Consider the following 15,214-nt stretch of genomic DNA (forward strand, 5'->3'; position numbering starts at 1 on the left):
CTCCATTTCCTCCTCACCACTATGAGCTGAATAAAGAGCATGAAATCCACTCTCAACTCTGAGTATATTTCATAGGGCATGAAGCTTATCTCAAAACTATTGGGGAGGAGACATCTCTCAGGGCCTTGCATGCAGCAGTTCAGTCCTCTGGCCTGCGGAATAGCTCAGCCAGTAGAGCACAAGACTTTTCATCTCAGGACTGTGGGTTCGAGCCCCACACTGGGCAAAAAGATTCCTGCATTGCAGAGGGTTGGACTAGATGACCCTCGGGTCCCTTCTTATGATTCTGTGATCTTCCTGACAAGGCTGGCAGAGCTTCCTGTTTGAGGTCTTGGACAGCTGCTGCCAGTCAGTGTCGACAGTACTGAGTTAAATGGACCAATGACCTGACTGCATATTGTTGCAGGAATTTATGCATAGGTTGGGGGGGGGGGTGTTGCCCCTCCAGCAGATATCATGCACATGCAGCCCACTACCAAAACCAGCACAATCGCTTTGGTGACTTTTGTGAGTTGTCCCCACAAAACACTTCGTCACAGTTTCTTCCTATCTATTCAAAGGGCCTTTGCTGCACGATACCAAATGTAAGAATTCACTGATAAATGTTATCTCTGTACTGGCTCACTGGGAAAACTTCAGACATTTATATAGACATGTGAGCTCAGCTCCTCAGCAGCCCCTCTGCCTGAGTGATCATCCCTGGCATCCTGATACCTGAGTGCCAGACAGGTAGCCATTCCAGAAAGAACAAACCCAGATGAAGACGAAAGGGTGTGATTAACTTGGCTGGGAAACAGGGAAATGTAAATATCTTTTTTGTTACACTTGATGGGTGTTTGGTGGAGGGCAAGGAGAACCATGGGGCAGGGTCCAGGATGCCCAGATTACTGCCACCAGACCTCCCCTTTCATGATGTAACCATGATGTATTAGTGATGTAGTTTGGGGGGTGTAACATGGGGATTAGCAGCTAATAAAAGTTTGGGGGCTCTTTTGTTTGGGGCTTCCATCTTGTTCCACCTTGTGGCAGGTGGGAGTCCTGTCGCGACAGCCTTCAATAAAGACCAAGCCTACTGGCTGCTGTTTTGCTCTGGTATTCCTGGCTGGGGTCCTTGTTTTTCGTCCAAGGGAGCCCTCGGATTCCTCCGTTAACAATATAAAGCAGATCCCTGTGTGCCTAAGAGGGGGTAAAGAATAAAAGAAGAGCCGGAAAACGGGGGAGTGGATAAGGAAGCCTAACAAAGCCCTGATTTTGACTGCTTTGATTTTGTGTGGGTACGTCCAGTTCTTTCAAAACAACAACACCACACTTTTTCGGGGGTGGGAGCTGTTTTGCTCCCGCCCTAAGCATGTGCTGAGTCTGTGCATTGGCGTCCTTCGCAAACCTAGTCCAGGACAGGCCTTGCCGCATGGCCGTGAGTCAACTTGGAGTTGCTGCTGAGGATTCGCTTTCGCTTGACGGTACCCGTAAAGCGACGCCTTCCCGTCACGTTCCTTCAGATTCCAGGCCAGACTGTACTTGCCACTGGAATGGCACGTGGGTTGGAGAACATGAGAGAGAGAGAGAGAGAGAGAGAGAGAGAGAGAGAGAAACTCCAGTGTGCTGGCTCCCGGCTGCCCATCACGGAAGCAAGTGACAGGGTGGATCGAAGAAGGCAACTGAGCAATGAGAGGCGCCACTATTGTTTTTTAACAGGGCTCCTCTGCCAATCAGGCTGGAATCCAACAGGCCCTGCATTCCCAGAATGGATCAATTGACCTCTTTAATTTCTTCCTGTTGCGAGGCAGTGTGGTTTGAATGTGTGTGTGACAAAATGGGCCTTCCTAGAATTGATTGCGATCCAGACGTGGGTGGCGCTGCGGTCTAAACCACTGAGCCTCTTGGGCTCACCGATCGGAAGGTTGTCGGTTTGAATCCCTGCGATGGGGTGAGCTCCCATTGCTCTGTCCCAGCTCCTGCCAACCTAGCGGTTCAAAAGCATGCCAGTGCAAGTAGATAAATAGGTACCACTGTGGCAGGAAGGTAAATGGCGATTCCGTGCGCTCTGGTTTCTGTCACAGTGTCCCGTTGCACCAGAAGCAGTTTAGTCCTGCTGGCCACATGACCCGGAAAGCTGTCTGCGGACGAATGCCAGCTCCCTCGGCCTGAAAGGGAGATGAGCACCGCAGCCCCATAGTCGCCTTTGACTGGACTTAACCGTCCAGGGGTCCTTTACCTTTACCTACCTTACGATCCAGATCAATTGAACACATAAACAGCTCAGGACCGCAATACCTCAAGGACCGCCTCTTCCCATATGAAGCTACCCAGACCCTGAGATCATCTTCTGAGGCCCTCCTTCATGTGCCTCCTCCTTGAGCGGTCCAGAGGGTGGCAACACGAGAACGGGGCCTTCTCTGCAGTGGCTCCCCGTCTGTGGAATGCTCTACCCAGGGAAGTTCACCTGGCGCCTTCGTTAGGCGCCAGGCAAAAATGTTGCTTTTTAACCAGGCCTTTGGTTGATCTTATTGACATCCCTTTTAGAATGTGGCTCTTTTGGTTTTTTTTAAAAAAAATTGAGTTAGTTTTTGGGTTGATTTTATATGTTGTGGTCTTGTTTGTGAACCGCCCTGAGACCTCTGGGTATAGGGCGGGGTATAAATTGAATAAATAATAATAATAAATAATCAGTCACTTAAAGCGCATCCCACACAGCCCAGCCCACAAAAAAGGAATTTCACACGCAGAGGTACAGTTCCCAGGAATTAACAATCTACAGTTCCCAGAATTCTTTGCGGGGGAGTCAAGTGCATTAAATTTACCTTGACCTTGTGATTACGGTGGAACATCTCAAGAGTAGTATACCAAAAGTTTTGGAGAAGGTCCAGGGATTTGGCCAGGTAGCAGCTTATAAGCTATATAAAAACAAAACTAAAGTTTTGGTGAAAAATGTGACAGAACAATATAAGAAGGACTTACAACAAACTACGGGCATATGTATAGAGGAAAAAAATCAAATATTTAGGTGTTTGGTTGACAGCTAAGAATATTAATATTTTTAAAGATAACTACATAGAGATAAAGAGAAACTTAGAGATTTGGGGAAGGATGAACCTATCATTATGGGGAAGAATATCAGTTATAAAAATGAATGTATTGCCGAGAATGTTGTTATTATTCCAATCAATACCTGTGGTCAGTGGCGCTGGATGCTTCCAAGAATGGCAAAAAGATATTACAAGATTTATCTGGCAGGGGAAGAAACCAAGAATAAAATATAAATTGTTAACAGGTGCTAAAGATCTGGTTCGCCTTGCCAGATTTAAATCTATATTATGAGGCGTCTTGTCTCTGCTGGCTCCAGGAATGGATATTATTGGAAAATGTAGATGTTTTAGATTTGGAAGGACATGATAATAGATTTGGATGACATGCATACCTATGGTATGAAAAAGCAAAAGCACATAAAGATTTTCAGAATAATCTAGTAAGGAAATCAATTTCCTTTACTAGAACAGAAAACACCATGGTGGCTTTCCCCAATTGAAGCAATATCTCCGAAAAAAGTAAAGATGAGAAATGAATGGGTGAATTATATAGAGCTGTTAATTGAAGTAAAACATCAGGTGAAACTGAAGGATTTTGGAGAGATAAGGCATTTATTAACTGATTGGTTATAGTATCACCAATTAAATGAGACTTTTAAGACAGATAAAAAGAAAGGATTCAGTTGTGAAGCCTCAAGATTAGAAAAAGATGTTAGAAAATAATGTAAAATTCCTTTTGAAAATGTATACATTAATTTTAGAATGGCACACAAAGGATGAACAGGTTAAATCAGTAATGATACGTACATTGCGCGAGAGATTTGGGACATAATATTCAAATAACCACTTGGGAAAAGTTATGGAAAACACATTTAAAAATTTTGGTGTGTTGTACCTTGAAAGAAATCTATATGAAAATGATGTATAGATGGTATCTGAGTTCTACTAAATTAGCAAAAATGCACAGGACAAGTACAAATATTTGTTGGAAATGTAAAGAACAAGAAGGCAACTTTCATCATATGTGGTGGGCGTGTAATAAAAACCTTCTGGGAAATGATGTATAATGAAATGGGGGGGAAATGTTTAAAATAGATTTATAATTAAACCTGAAGCTTTTTTTAAAGGGATTCTAGGTACAAAGATCCCAAAGAGCAGAAAAGACTTTTCATGCATGCAACGACGACTGCATGGATGCTTTTAGCCCCAAAATAGAAAGAACATAGAAATCCCCATATAAGAGATGAAGGTCAAATCAAGTTGCTGGAATACACCAAAATGGCAAAAAAGACTGGAAAGCTCAGAAACCAAGAGGACAAAAGTTTCAAAAAAGAATGGGAAAGATTTGCAATGTACGGTATTTGAGAAACCACTGCAAACAAATGAAAACAATTGCAGGTTTTGAATAACACTTGCAGGGATGCGGGTGGCGCTGTGGTCTAAACCACTGAGCCTCTTGGGCTTGCTGATTGGAAGGTTGGTGGTTCGAATCCCTGCGACGGCGTGAGCTCCCGTTGCTCGGTCCCAGCTCCTGCCAACGTAGGAGTTCAAGAGCACACCAGTGCAAGTAGATAAATAGGTACTGCTGCGGCGGGAAGGTAAACGCCGTTTCCGTGCACTCTGGTTTCCATCACAGTGTCCCATTGCGCCAGAGGCGGTTTGGCCACATGACCCGAAAAGCTGTCTGCGGACAAACACCGGCTCCCTCGGCCTGAAAGCGAGATGAACGCCGCAACCCCATAGTCGCCGTTGACTGGACTTAACCGTCCAGGGGTCCTTTACCTTTAACTTTTATAATGTAACAAAAACTTTGGACAATACAGACAGATTTAAAATATAGAGGATGAAATAATACGCCGTTGAAAACAATGACAGTAGGGTCCATGGAGGGGATGGAGAAAAGCCGGGAGACTCAGGGGAATCTCAAAAATTTGAGTATACTATTGTTTTCATTTGATATCTATAAAACCAAATAATTATATATATATATATATATATATATATATATATATATAAAAAATCTTCCATTGTCTCCCGGGGCAGACGGTTGCCAACCAGTGAACAAACGGTTACACGGCCTAATCCAAGTTCACCTCAGTTCTCCGCACCCGCCTTAAAGCAATTATTGTGAACCAGTTAAGAGTAGCTGGTAGATTACCGAATTAAGACTGGGGACAGCTGATTGAGGCAGCTGAATCAGGCAGGCAATAGTGGACATCAAATTCTTTAGATATTCAAGTTGTGTTGTTGTAGTTTTGTAGCTGGAGAGGTGCTTTTTGGCCTCAGTTGTCATTATAAGTTGGTTGACCTGGGACATAGCTGTCAACTTACAGATTTGAAAATAAGGGACCAGCAGCCTTGAAAATAAGGGATCAGCAGCCAAAATAAGGGATTTTCTGGACACAGGTATGTTCAACTTCTGAGCCCCTCCAAGCCAAAGGCAGAAAGCCCAGCCAGCAGCCAAACAAAGCCTCAAGCGGTGGTTCCCACAGCGCAGCAACCCGGCAAAGGGGATGCAGCAAGGAAAACCACCGTCACCTCTCTGCTGGGAAGCGCTGAGCAAAGGCGAGTCCCCAAGCAACACGGCCAATTTGATTGGCACAAGGCATGCAAGCTCCACCCCCCAGTCGTTCTTAGACTCCTTATTGGGTGAGCAACGCAGCCAAGCAACACAGTTGGAGCCTCCCTCCTCCCTGGCCAGCAGGGAGGGAAGGAGGGAGAGGAGCTGCTTCCTTTGAAACCCGGGAAATTTAAGGGACATCATCAATAAGGGACGGCAGCGGGACACGGCGCTGGGATAAGGGACTTTCCCGCCAAATAAGGGACAGTTGACAGCTATGGCCTGGGATAGCCTCTAATGTAGCTTGGCTTGGTGTGTTTGTGTGTGCCGCAGGGGTGGAGATTTTGGTAGCGCAAGTCCCCGTTTCCTGGTGCGCCTCAGGCAGCAAAGTATCTTGGGCCACCAACCTGTAGACTGGAAAGATCCATCTTCCACCCACTTTCATGCTGCGAAATTTTGTGTGTGTGGTCTCGAGCCTTAAATTTATTCCAGGCAGAGCTACCTACCTCGCAGGGTTGTTGTGGTGGCAAAATGGAGGGGAGGAAATCCACACATACGGCCTGGAGCCTCCGTGGCTGAAGCTCAATATAAAAAAACTCCGTAGAATTCCATTTAACTCAGTACTGTCTACACGGACTGGCAGCAGCTTTCCAAGACCTCAAACAGGAAGCTCTCCCAGCCTTGCGAGGAGATCACAGAATCCTAGAGTTGGAAGGGACCCCAAGGGTCATCTAGTCCAACCCTCTGCAATGCAGGAATATTTTGCCCAATAAAATTCGGAAATACCCAAGAGGAGGGGTCAGCAAACTTTTTCAGCAGGGTCCACTGTCTCTCAGACATTGTGGGGGGCTGGACTATATTTTTGGGGGGGAAATGAACGCATTTCTATGCCCCACAAATAACCCAGAGATGCATTTTAAATAAAAAGGACACATTCTACTCATGCAAAAACATGCTGATTTCCAGACCATCCGCGGGCCGGATTTAGAAGGCAATTGGGCCGCATCCGGCCCCTGGGCCTTAGTTTGCCTACCCCTGCCGAAGAGACATGCAAGCAAATGTAGATGTGGAATGAATATTCCACTACAGAATCCTGCTGAAATATCTTCCTGGTTCTTAGTCCCTCAACACCCAAACTTCCCTGACCTGTTTACAGCACACAGCCCTACCCACGCTTCTGTGACATACTTCTCGAAATTATATCCACTTCCTTCGTGGCAATCGTGCTCCATTAACATTCTGCGATGGCAGCTGGAATGTTGGTGAGCATTCCGTGGTACCACCGAAGTTCATTCATTCCGCCCCCAGCGGCCACACACACACACACACACACACAGATTTACTGCTGGGCCACGAGACCTGGGTTAGCTCAACACGCCTTGGCTATCTCGTGTACATCAGGCTCCTTGCATGGCAGGGGAAGAGATCAAAGATCTCCAAGTATTCATGTGATTTAGTCCGTAACGCATTAAGATGTGTGCCCTGATTGCACCCTGGCCAAGCCAGTTTCCATCAATGAGACAGGCATGGAAGCAACACTGACTCACTAGCAAAGCAGAGAAAATTGGTGGCCTCAAATCACCAGTCCAAGGGCTGCCAAATTAGCTCCGGTCTATACCAGAAACCTCGTGATTTCCGCCATAGCAGAAGCGTAAGGAAAGGAATGCTATTTCCACCTCTCTATAGCTTTCAAATAAAAAAGACCATGTGCCCATAAATGTGTGTAGCAAACCAGACTCTCTTGTGTTGTTGTTGACACTGGAGGACCTATCTCCAGATCTGTAACGCTGCAGCAAGACAAAGCAAAAAAATCAGATTTTTGTTGTTGTTGCGATTTCTGCCTTGTGGGTGGGGTCAGACTAGATGACACATGGGGACCCCTCCAACTCTACAGGCCTGCGATTCTATAAGATGAGCCTGCTGCTGGATCAGGGCAATGGCACCCACCTAGTCTTGTTCTCCCAGTGGCTAACCAGATGCCCGTTATGGGAAACCAGTAGGCAGGATTCGAACGCAAGACCAGCCATCGTGGCTAAGAGCCATCCATAGACTTACCCAGGGCCGGATTTAGGTTTGATGAGGCCCTCAGCTACTGAAGGTAATGGGGCCCTTTATGTGTCCAGCTGTCCTTTGTCAACAACAAATTTCCCCTGTTTTTTGTGTTGAATATATGCTATATGGTCATTTGGGACGCGGGTGGTGCTGTGGGTTAAACCACAGAGACTAGGACTTTCCAATCAGAAGGTCCGCGGTTCGAATCCCCGCGATGGGTTGATCTCCCAGTGCTCCGTCCCTGCTCCTGCCAACCTAGCAGTTCGGAAGCACCTCAAAGTACAAGTAGATAAATAGGTACTGCTCCGGCGGGGAGTTAAACGGCGTTTCTGTGTGCTGCTCTGGTTCGCTAGAAGCGGCTTAGTCCTCCTGGCCACATGACCCGGAAGCTGTACGCCGGCTCCCTCAGCCAGTAAAGCGAGATAAGCAATGCAACCCCAGAGTCGGTCATGACTGGACCTAATGGTCAGGGGTCTCTTTACCATTACCTGTATGGTCATTTATGGACCTCATAGGTATCTAAAGCCATTTGCACATGCAGAATGTAGGCACCCTATATACAGAAATGAGCAAACCAGCGATATTTAGGGAGCAGGCTAGCAGGCGGGGCCCATGACTTACATCATAGGAGCCTACACAACACCAAACACTGTTGCTGTATGCAGGATTTATTTTATTTGCTTTGTATCTTATATTTTGGAAATGTGCATCTAGTTATCTTTTTCCCTTTAAATTATTTTTGGGGGCCTAAGAGAGTGGGGCCCTAAGCTATAGCTTGTTTAGCTTATACCTAAATCCAGCACTGGACTTGCCCTTTGTGGATTTATCTAACTCTCTTTTCAAGCAGTCCAAATTCCATAGTTAAAACATGCGCCGAAAGAAGCGTTTCTCTTTATCAGACCTGAATCTCCTAACATTCAGCTTTGTTGATGTTACGAGAAAGGCAGAAAAACTATTTTCTCTCTCTCTCTGCTTGCTCCATGACAAGCACAATTAAAAAACTTCTAATTATTTGCATCTCTCTTCCCCATCACGCACACATCCATAGACAGTTTAAAACAAGCGGTGTGATTTGTGTATTTCCTGGGAGCCTCTTTCAGATTTCCGTGGCTGAACTTTGCAGCAGCAGCTACAAAAAGTGCCTTGTTGCGTCAGCTGAAAGATGAGAGTAATCAGATATGTGAATCTTCGTCCACGTGGGCGTAAGGAAGGGAAAAAAGGAGAATGGAAGCGTGTGTCAAAGACCGGCTGTGACAATTCAATTAAGGGCTTAGAATGCGTGCCAAATTAAACTCAGCGTTTCCCAAAAACAGTAATTGGCGGGTAACACAACCAGCGATGCTGAGTCAATTAGCGCCTGCATTGAGACAGACAGGAAACCCTTGCAATGCCTTTAGCATGCCCTGGAAGAATGCAGCCATTTCCCCTTCTCTTTTCGTGAAGGAAATGGACAGGAATGTACAAAGGCAGTTGACAGGATCCCCCTTCAAAAGCATTTCGGTTTTGAGTTGTCCAGATTGCAAAACATGAGAATCGCGGCGATTCCGTAGCTGCAATTCCCGCATTGCAGTTGTCCAACACTACAATGCTAAGGTTCTGTGAGTTTCTGCCTTAAAAGAAAATGTGATGAAAATGATGTATAGATGGTATATTATACCCGTTAAATTAGCTAACATGTATAAAGTTAGTAATAAACGTTGGAAATGCAAAGAAAAAGAAGGAACATTTTATCACATGTGGTGGGAATGTAAAAAAGTGAAAAGCTGCTGGGAAATGATATATAATGAGATGAAAAAAATGTTGAAATATACATTTATAAAGAAACCAGAAGCATTTTTACTGGGCATTGCAGGAAGTGATATAAATAGAAAAGAATGTAAGCTGTTTTTATATGCAACGACGGCAGCAAGAATATTATTGGCACAAAAATGGAAGCAAGAAGAATTACCGACGATAGAAGAATGGAGGGTGAAATTAATGAACTATGCAGAACTAGATAAACTAACAGGAAGGATTCAAAATCTGTGGGACCAGAAATTCACAGAAGACTGGTGTGAATTTACAGACTATTTGAAAAGTAATTGTGATGATCAGACTATGTTTGTAGGTTTGCAAGAAGTTTTGTGAGGTGAATTATTGGAACTATTGCAAAAAATGGATAAAGGGGAGGATTGTTAGTTAAGATAATCAAAGGCAAAATGAATTTAAGAAATGCATAAGAAGTGGTTAAAACGGTGGATCATCAGAGGTGCTGATGGAAGTCCAAAAAAGATTGTATAAGTGGTGAGGTTTTGTGGTATGTATTATAATTTATATGTTAAAATTAATAAAAATTATTATATATATAAAATGATTCTGTGAGTTTCAAATGTGAACTTCATTTCTGTTTCCAGAGATCTCCAACACCTCTCCTTTTTCCTTCACCCATCCCATTGGAAACAAAGGCCAATCAGGTTAGACTTCCAAAAAACATATCCAACTACCAGAAGGATTTCTGAAGAGCCATCATCAGTAAATACTCTGAGATTGGGCTGTATCCAACTAAGTCCTACTCGGAGTAAAAGTAAAGGTAAAGGGACCCCTGACCATTAGGTCCAGTCGTGGCCGACTCTGGAGTTGCGGCGCTCATCTCGCTTTCCTGGCCGAGGGAGCCGGTGTACAGCTTCCGGGTCATGTGGCCAGCATGACTAAGCCGCTTCTGGCGAACCAGAGCAGCACACGGAAACGCCATTTACCTTCCCACCGGAGCGGTACCTATTTATCTACTTGCACTTTGACGTGCTTTCGAACTGCTAGGTTGGCAGGACCAGGGACCGAGCAACGGGAGCTCACTCCGTCGCAGGGATTCGAACTGCCGACCTCCTGATTGGCAAGTCCTAGGCTCTGTGGTTTAACCCACAGCACCACCCACGTCCCTCCTACTCGGAGTAGATCCGATGAAATTAAGTGGCCCCGGTTAGTCATGTCCATTGATTTCCATCTCATACTCTCGGTAGGACTAACATTTGATAGAAGCTATTATTACCCTACAATTATTTCTGATGGCCATCATTATGGAAGGGTTATATGAGGATTAGACAAACCCATGGAAGAGACAGTAATCGATGTCTGCCAGGATGCCAGACTAGATGGGCCTGATCCAGATGGACTCTGTTGTTGTTGTTGTTAAAATTTATATACTGCTCTTCATTCAAAGATCTCAGGGGAGTTCAGAAGACAAAAAGCACAAAATAAACAGCTGAAACAGAACAAAACAATAATCCCAGTTTCTTATGTTACCTACCCATTGCCAGGAGTGAAGAGGTGATTTTTAATAATATAATTTTAAACTAGACATAGCCAAATGCCTGTGGAACAGCTTAAAATCGGAAGTCAATAAACACGGGAGTGTTGGGTTGCATGCGTCCTATGCCTTTAAAGCCCATTCGAAGCCCATTCTTTCTCTCAAAGGATTCTGGGCCCTGTAGTTTATGGTCCAGCTCTCCCTTCCATACATCACTACTGGGAAAACTATGCCAACAAAGGTCCGTATAGTAAAAGCTATGGTTTTCCCCGTAGTGATGTATGGAAGGGAGAGCTGGACCATAAAGAAGGCTGATCGCCGATGAATGGATGCTTTTGAATTCTGGTGCTGGAGGAGACTCTTGAGAGTCCCATGGACTGCAAGAAGATCAAACCTCTCCATTCTGAAGGAAATCAGCCCTGAGTGCTCACTGGAAGGACAGATCCTGAAGCCGAGGCTCCAAGACTTTGGCCACCTCATGAGAAGAGAAGACTCCCTGGAAAAGACCCTGTTGTTGGGAAAGATGGAGGGCACAAGGAGAAGGGGACGACGGAGGACGAGATGGTGGGACAGTGTTCTCGAAGCTACCAGCATGAGTTTGACCAAACTGCGGGAGGCAGTGGAAGACAGGAGTGCCTGGCGTGCTCTGGTCCATGGAGTCACAAAGAGGCGGACATGACTAAATGACTAAACAACAACAACAGTTAATCAAGGCTTCCTCTACCGACTGAGCTATGGAAGGGTAGGACACAACGCTCAGAGCGTGTGATTTGCATCTGGAAGGCCCCCTGCCCACCGCCACCACCGCTAGCATCAAGCAACAGGTCCTGGGGAAGGTCTCTCTCTCGGGCCATGATCCGGACAGCCGCCACCAGTCTGAGGAGTCAGTAGCTTGGCGTGATCTAAGGCAACTTGCCATGTGCCTTTGAGTCACTTCTTACAGTCATCAAATCGCCAGGGAGCGAGAAGTAATCGAGTGACGCACCTGCCAATATGCAGACTAACCAAGTTTCTAGACTTCAGTGAGTTACTGAGTTCATTTCTGCAACTTTGGGCCAGCTCCTTACATTCAGGTCCCACATCCTGTTCTCACAGTGGCGAACCAGATGGTGCCTCTTCTGCGAAGCCCCCAGGCAGGACCTGAGGTTCTAGAGCAGTGTGCTCTTCTGGCTTGCGATTCCCAGCGAGGGATATTCAGAGGCAAGCTGCCTCGGGCGGCAGAGTTAGACTTACCCTTTGTCAATGCAGCCCAATCTTGCTCTCACGCCCTCTTAGCAGACCCTTGTCCTGTGCCCTGTCTGCGCATACAATCCAGTTGAGCAGATGATATCGCCCATGGTTAGTTGCATTTCACAACTGAGGCCACAACTGAGCTCCTCAGAGATAAAGGTGTGATATAGCCCACCAGATAGCTCAGTCAGCAGAGCATGAGGTTCATAAGCTCAGGGTTGTGGGTTCAAGTCCCACTTGGGGCAAAAGATTCCTGCATTGGACTAGATGACCCTCACGGTCCATTCCAACTCTACAATTTTAAATGCAACCAATAATATAAATAAGTTATTTGTGGTATGGCAAGTTATGCAGTTCCTGGACCATATCCAATGGCAGTTCCACGCAGGGTAGACCCCACTGGAATTCATGGTCATCGCGGCTAACTTAGGCCCATTGACTTTGATAGGTTTTATTTATCTATATTGGAGAGAATAGGTAAAGGTAAAGGGACCCCTGACCATTAGGTCCAGTCGCGGCAGACTCTGGGGTTGTGGCGCTCATCTGGCTTTATTGGCCGAGGGAGCAGGCGTACAGCTTCCGGGTCATGTGGCCAGCATGACTAAGCCGCTTCTGGCGAACCAGAGCAGCGCACGGAAACGCCGTTTACCTTCCCGCCGGAGCGGTACCTATTTATCTACTTGCACTTTGACGTGCTTTCGAACTGCAGGAGCAGAGACCAACCAACGGGAGCTCACCCCGTCGCGGGGATTCAAACTGCCGACCTTCTGATCGGCAAGTCCTAGGCTCTGTGGTTTAACCCACAGCGCCACCCACGTCCCTTATTGGAGAGAATATACATCCATTTACAAATATCTCTCTCTTTCTCTTCTGCTTAACAACATTCACACTGGTGGAAGAGGGTGCAAAAGGTTCCTACTGATTTGTGTGAAAATATCCGAGGAGGAGAAGGCTTGCAGAAAGTCCCTGATTTAATCCTCAGCCTCTCCAGGTAAGGCTGGGAGAGGTCCCATCTGAAATCTTAGAGAGCTGCGGCCATCCAGTGTAAACAATATTGACCTAAATGGACCACGGGTCTGGCTCAGTATAATTCAGCCTCCTAGGTCCCCATATCTGAAGGCCACCGCTCCGAGTCTCAGTAACCACAAGCAAGGCCGGATCAATTTAGATTTAAAGGCCTTCAGCATTTTTGGGCAGACTCCTTGCATCTGAAACGCAAAATTAAGTAGCCACACAGAGATCGTCCCCCTGTTTTTCACCCCAAAAACCTGACTTTCAGCACAAACCTTTCCGGCTGCTACGTGTATAGTAAAACGAGAGAGTTCTTTGGTTGAGTTTTCCGATCAGGATTCGAAAGCTAAACGTTGCGAAATGTCGTACTCTAAAGGATACCCGGGTATTAATTTGAGCTCTCCTGCAAATTCGTTTGGGTCCCGGAGCTGTCATTTGCGGCTTATCGTCAATCGCGCGTGAATTAAAAACTTAGAAGCAATTTGTTTTATTGTCGTTTGTTTAATCATAGCTGCTCAGCGATGAAAGCTCCCTTAAGGTCATCCGCAACACGTTTGCAAAAGGAGATGCTATTTGTTCTGGGAAGATGGGGGACCACCCTCTGCCCGAACCGCCAAACCCCAGAGCTTACCGATCCCTTGGCACAACTGGTTCCGACCCGGTTCAGAAGTTGCTTGGCGCTCTCTCCGTTGGTCCCCACCAAGGTGATGGAAATGGAGTCAAAGGTCCCAGTTAGGAGACCTTGCCCGGTCGTCACTTTGACTTTGTAGATAACTGGTTCGGCCGGCTTGGAAGAGAAGATCCCCACTTGTTCCATCCTGCCCGCGTTTGGACCCTCGGGAGATCGGGGCGAAGAGAAGCCGGAAAAAGCTTCGGGAAGAAGCCGGGAGCCTGGCTTATAAGTGTGGTGCGCAGGCGAGGCAAACATCTGCTCCAGGAACCGGCTCGTCTCCCTTTTGGCTGAGCTACGCCCAGGTGCCTTCAAGCGACAGGGCTCAGTCCAAGTCCTCCCACCCACTCTCGCTGCCTCGACTCACACAGGTAACCTCCTGCAGCACAGGCTATCACTTATATATATATGTACGTCCACACGCAGGCCTTCTCCTCCATCCTCCCCGCGTACGAAGGTGAAAGCCAAGCTGCACCTGGAAATGGACCACCCATCTCTCCATCGTGGGTGGCGACCTCCCATCGTGGCAGGTGCATCTCGGCAGGGAGGGATGAAGCCGATGGCAGGACTGGAAGGCAGGGGGATGGAGCGAAGCAGATGGGAAGATAGGCAGAGAGAAAGGGGGGGTTTCACTGATGGAAATTAGACAGGGGTTCAGGACTATGTCCAGAGCCTTTTTCCAGCCCTATCAGGAGACCCCGGGGATCGAACCTGCGACCTTTTGCAGGCAAAGGAGGCGTTCTGTCCCCAAGCTGAAGCCCAGCTCCATAAACTCCTTCCAGGGCATTTGGAGGGGGCAGGAGTTTGGGGGATTCAGTGCCCCTCTCTGTTTACCTTGTTGCTAGCATTGCCAGGTCAGGGTGCATCCCAGGCCCCAAATCTAGGGGCAGCCCTACTGGCAGTGCCACAGGGGCAGGCCCCCAGAGATGGAGGTTAATGGGGTGAGTCCTTGACTTCCCATTCCCACCCCCTTCTTGGTATATTAGTTGTTGTTGTTGTTGTTGTTACAGAATATTTCAATTGAACAAAGTACTGTAAAACAGAAATAAAAAGGGAATAAAACATATAAATTAATAATGGAATAAAAAGTGCATATATCACTATGTATGCAAACAACTACAATTCCACACGGTTGTCTAGCACAGTGGTACCTCACTTTACGAACTTAATCCGTTCCGGAAGTTCGTTCTTAAACCGAAACCGTTCTTAAACTGAGGTGTGCTTTCCCTAATGAGGCCTCCCGCCGCCAGTGCCCTTCCACCGTTCAGATTCCGTTCGTAGACCGAGGTAAAGTTCACTAACCAAAACACTACTTCTGGTTTTGCAGAGTTCTTATACTGAATAGTTCGTAAACAGGGCTGTTTTAAACCGAGGTACCACAG

The 15,214-nt window shown here is 46.5% G+C and overlaps 1 protein-coding gene across 1 annotated transcript in view; it reads right to left on the minus strand.

The window, feature by feature from the left end:
- Positions 1–14,243, minus strand: part of LOC114581887 (polyunsaturated fatty acid lipoxygenase ALOX15B-like) — a 43,347-nt gene extending 29,104 nt beyond the window's left edge. Inside the window, exon 1 of the mRNA XM_028702584.2 lies at positions 13,794–14,243. Within this exon, the coding sequence (XP_028558417.2) occupies positions 13,794–14,090 (297 nt within the window). The 5' untranslated portion in view covers positions 14,091–14,243. The remainder of the gene's footprint in view (positions 1–13,793) is intronic.
- Between the last annotated feature and the right edge of the window lie 971 nt (positions 14,244–15,214).

The sequence above is a fragment of the Podarcis muralis genome, chromosome 13, assembly GCF_964188315.1.
Source record: "Podarcis muralis chromosome 13, rPodMur119.hap1.1, whole genome shotgun sequence".
Taxonomy (NCBI): Eukaryota; Metazoa; Chordata; class Lepidosauria; order Squamata; family Lacertidae; genus Podarcis; species Podarcis muralis.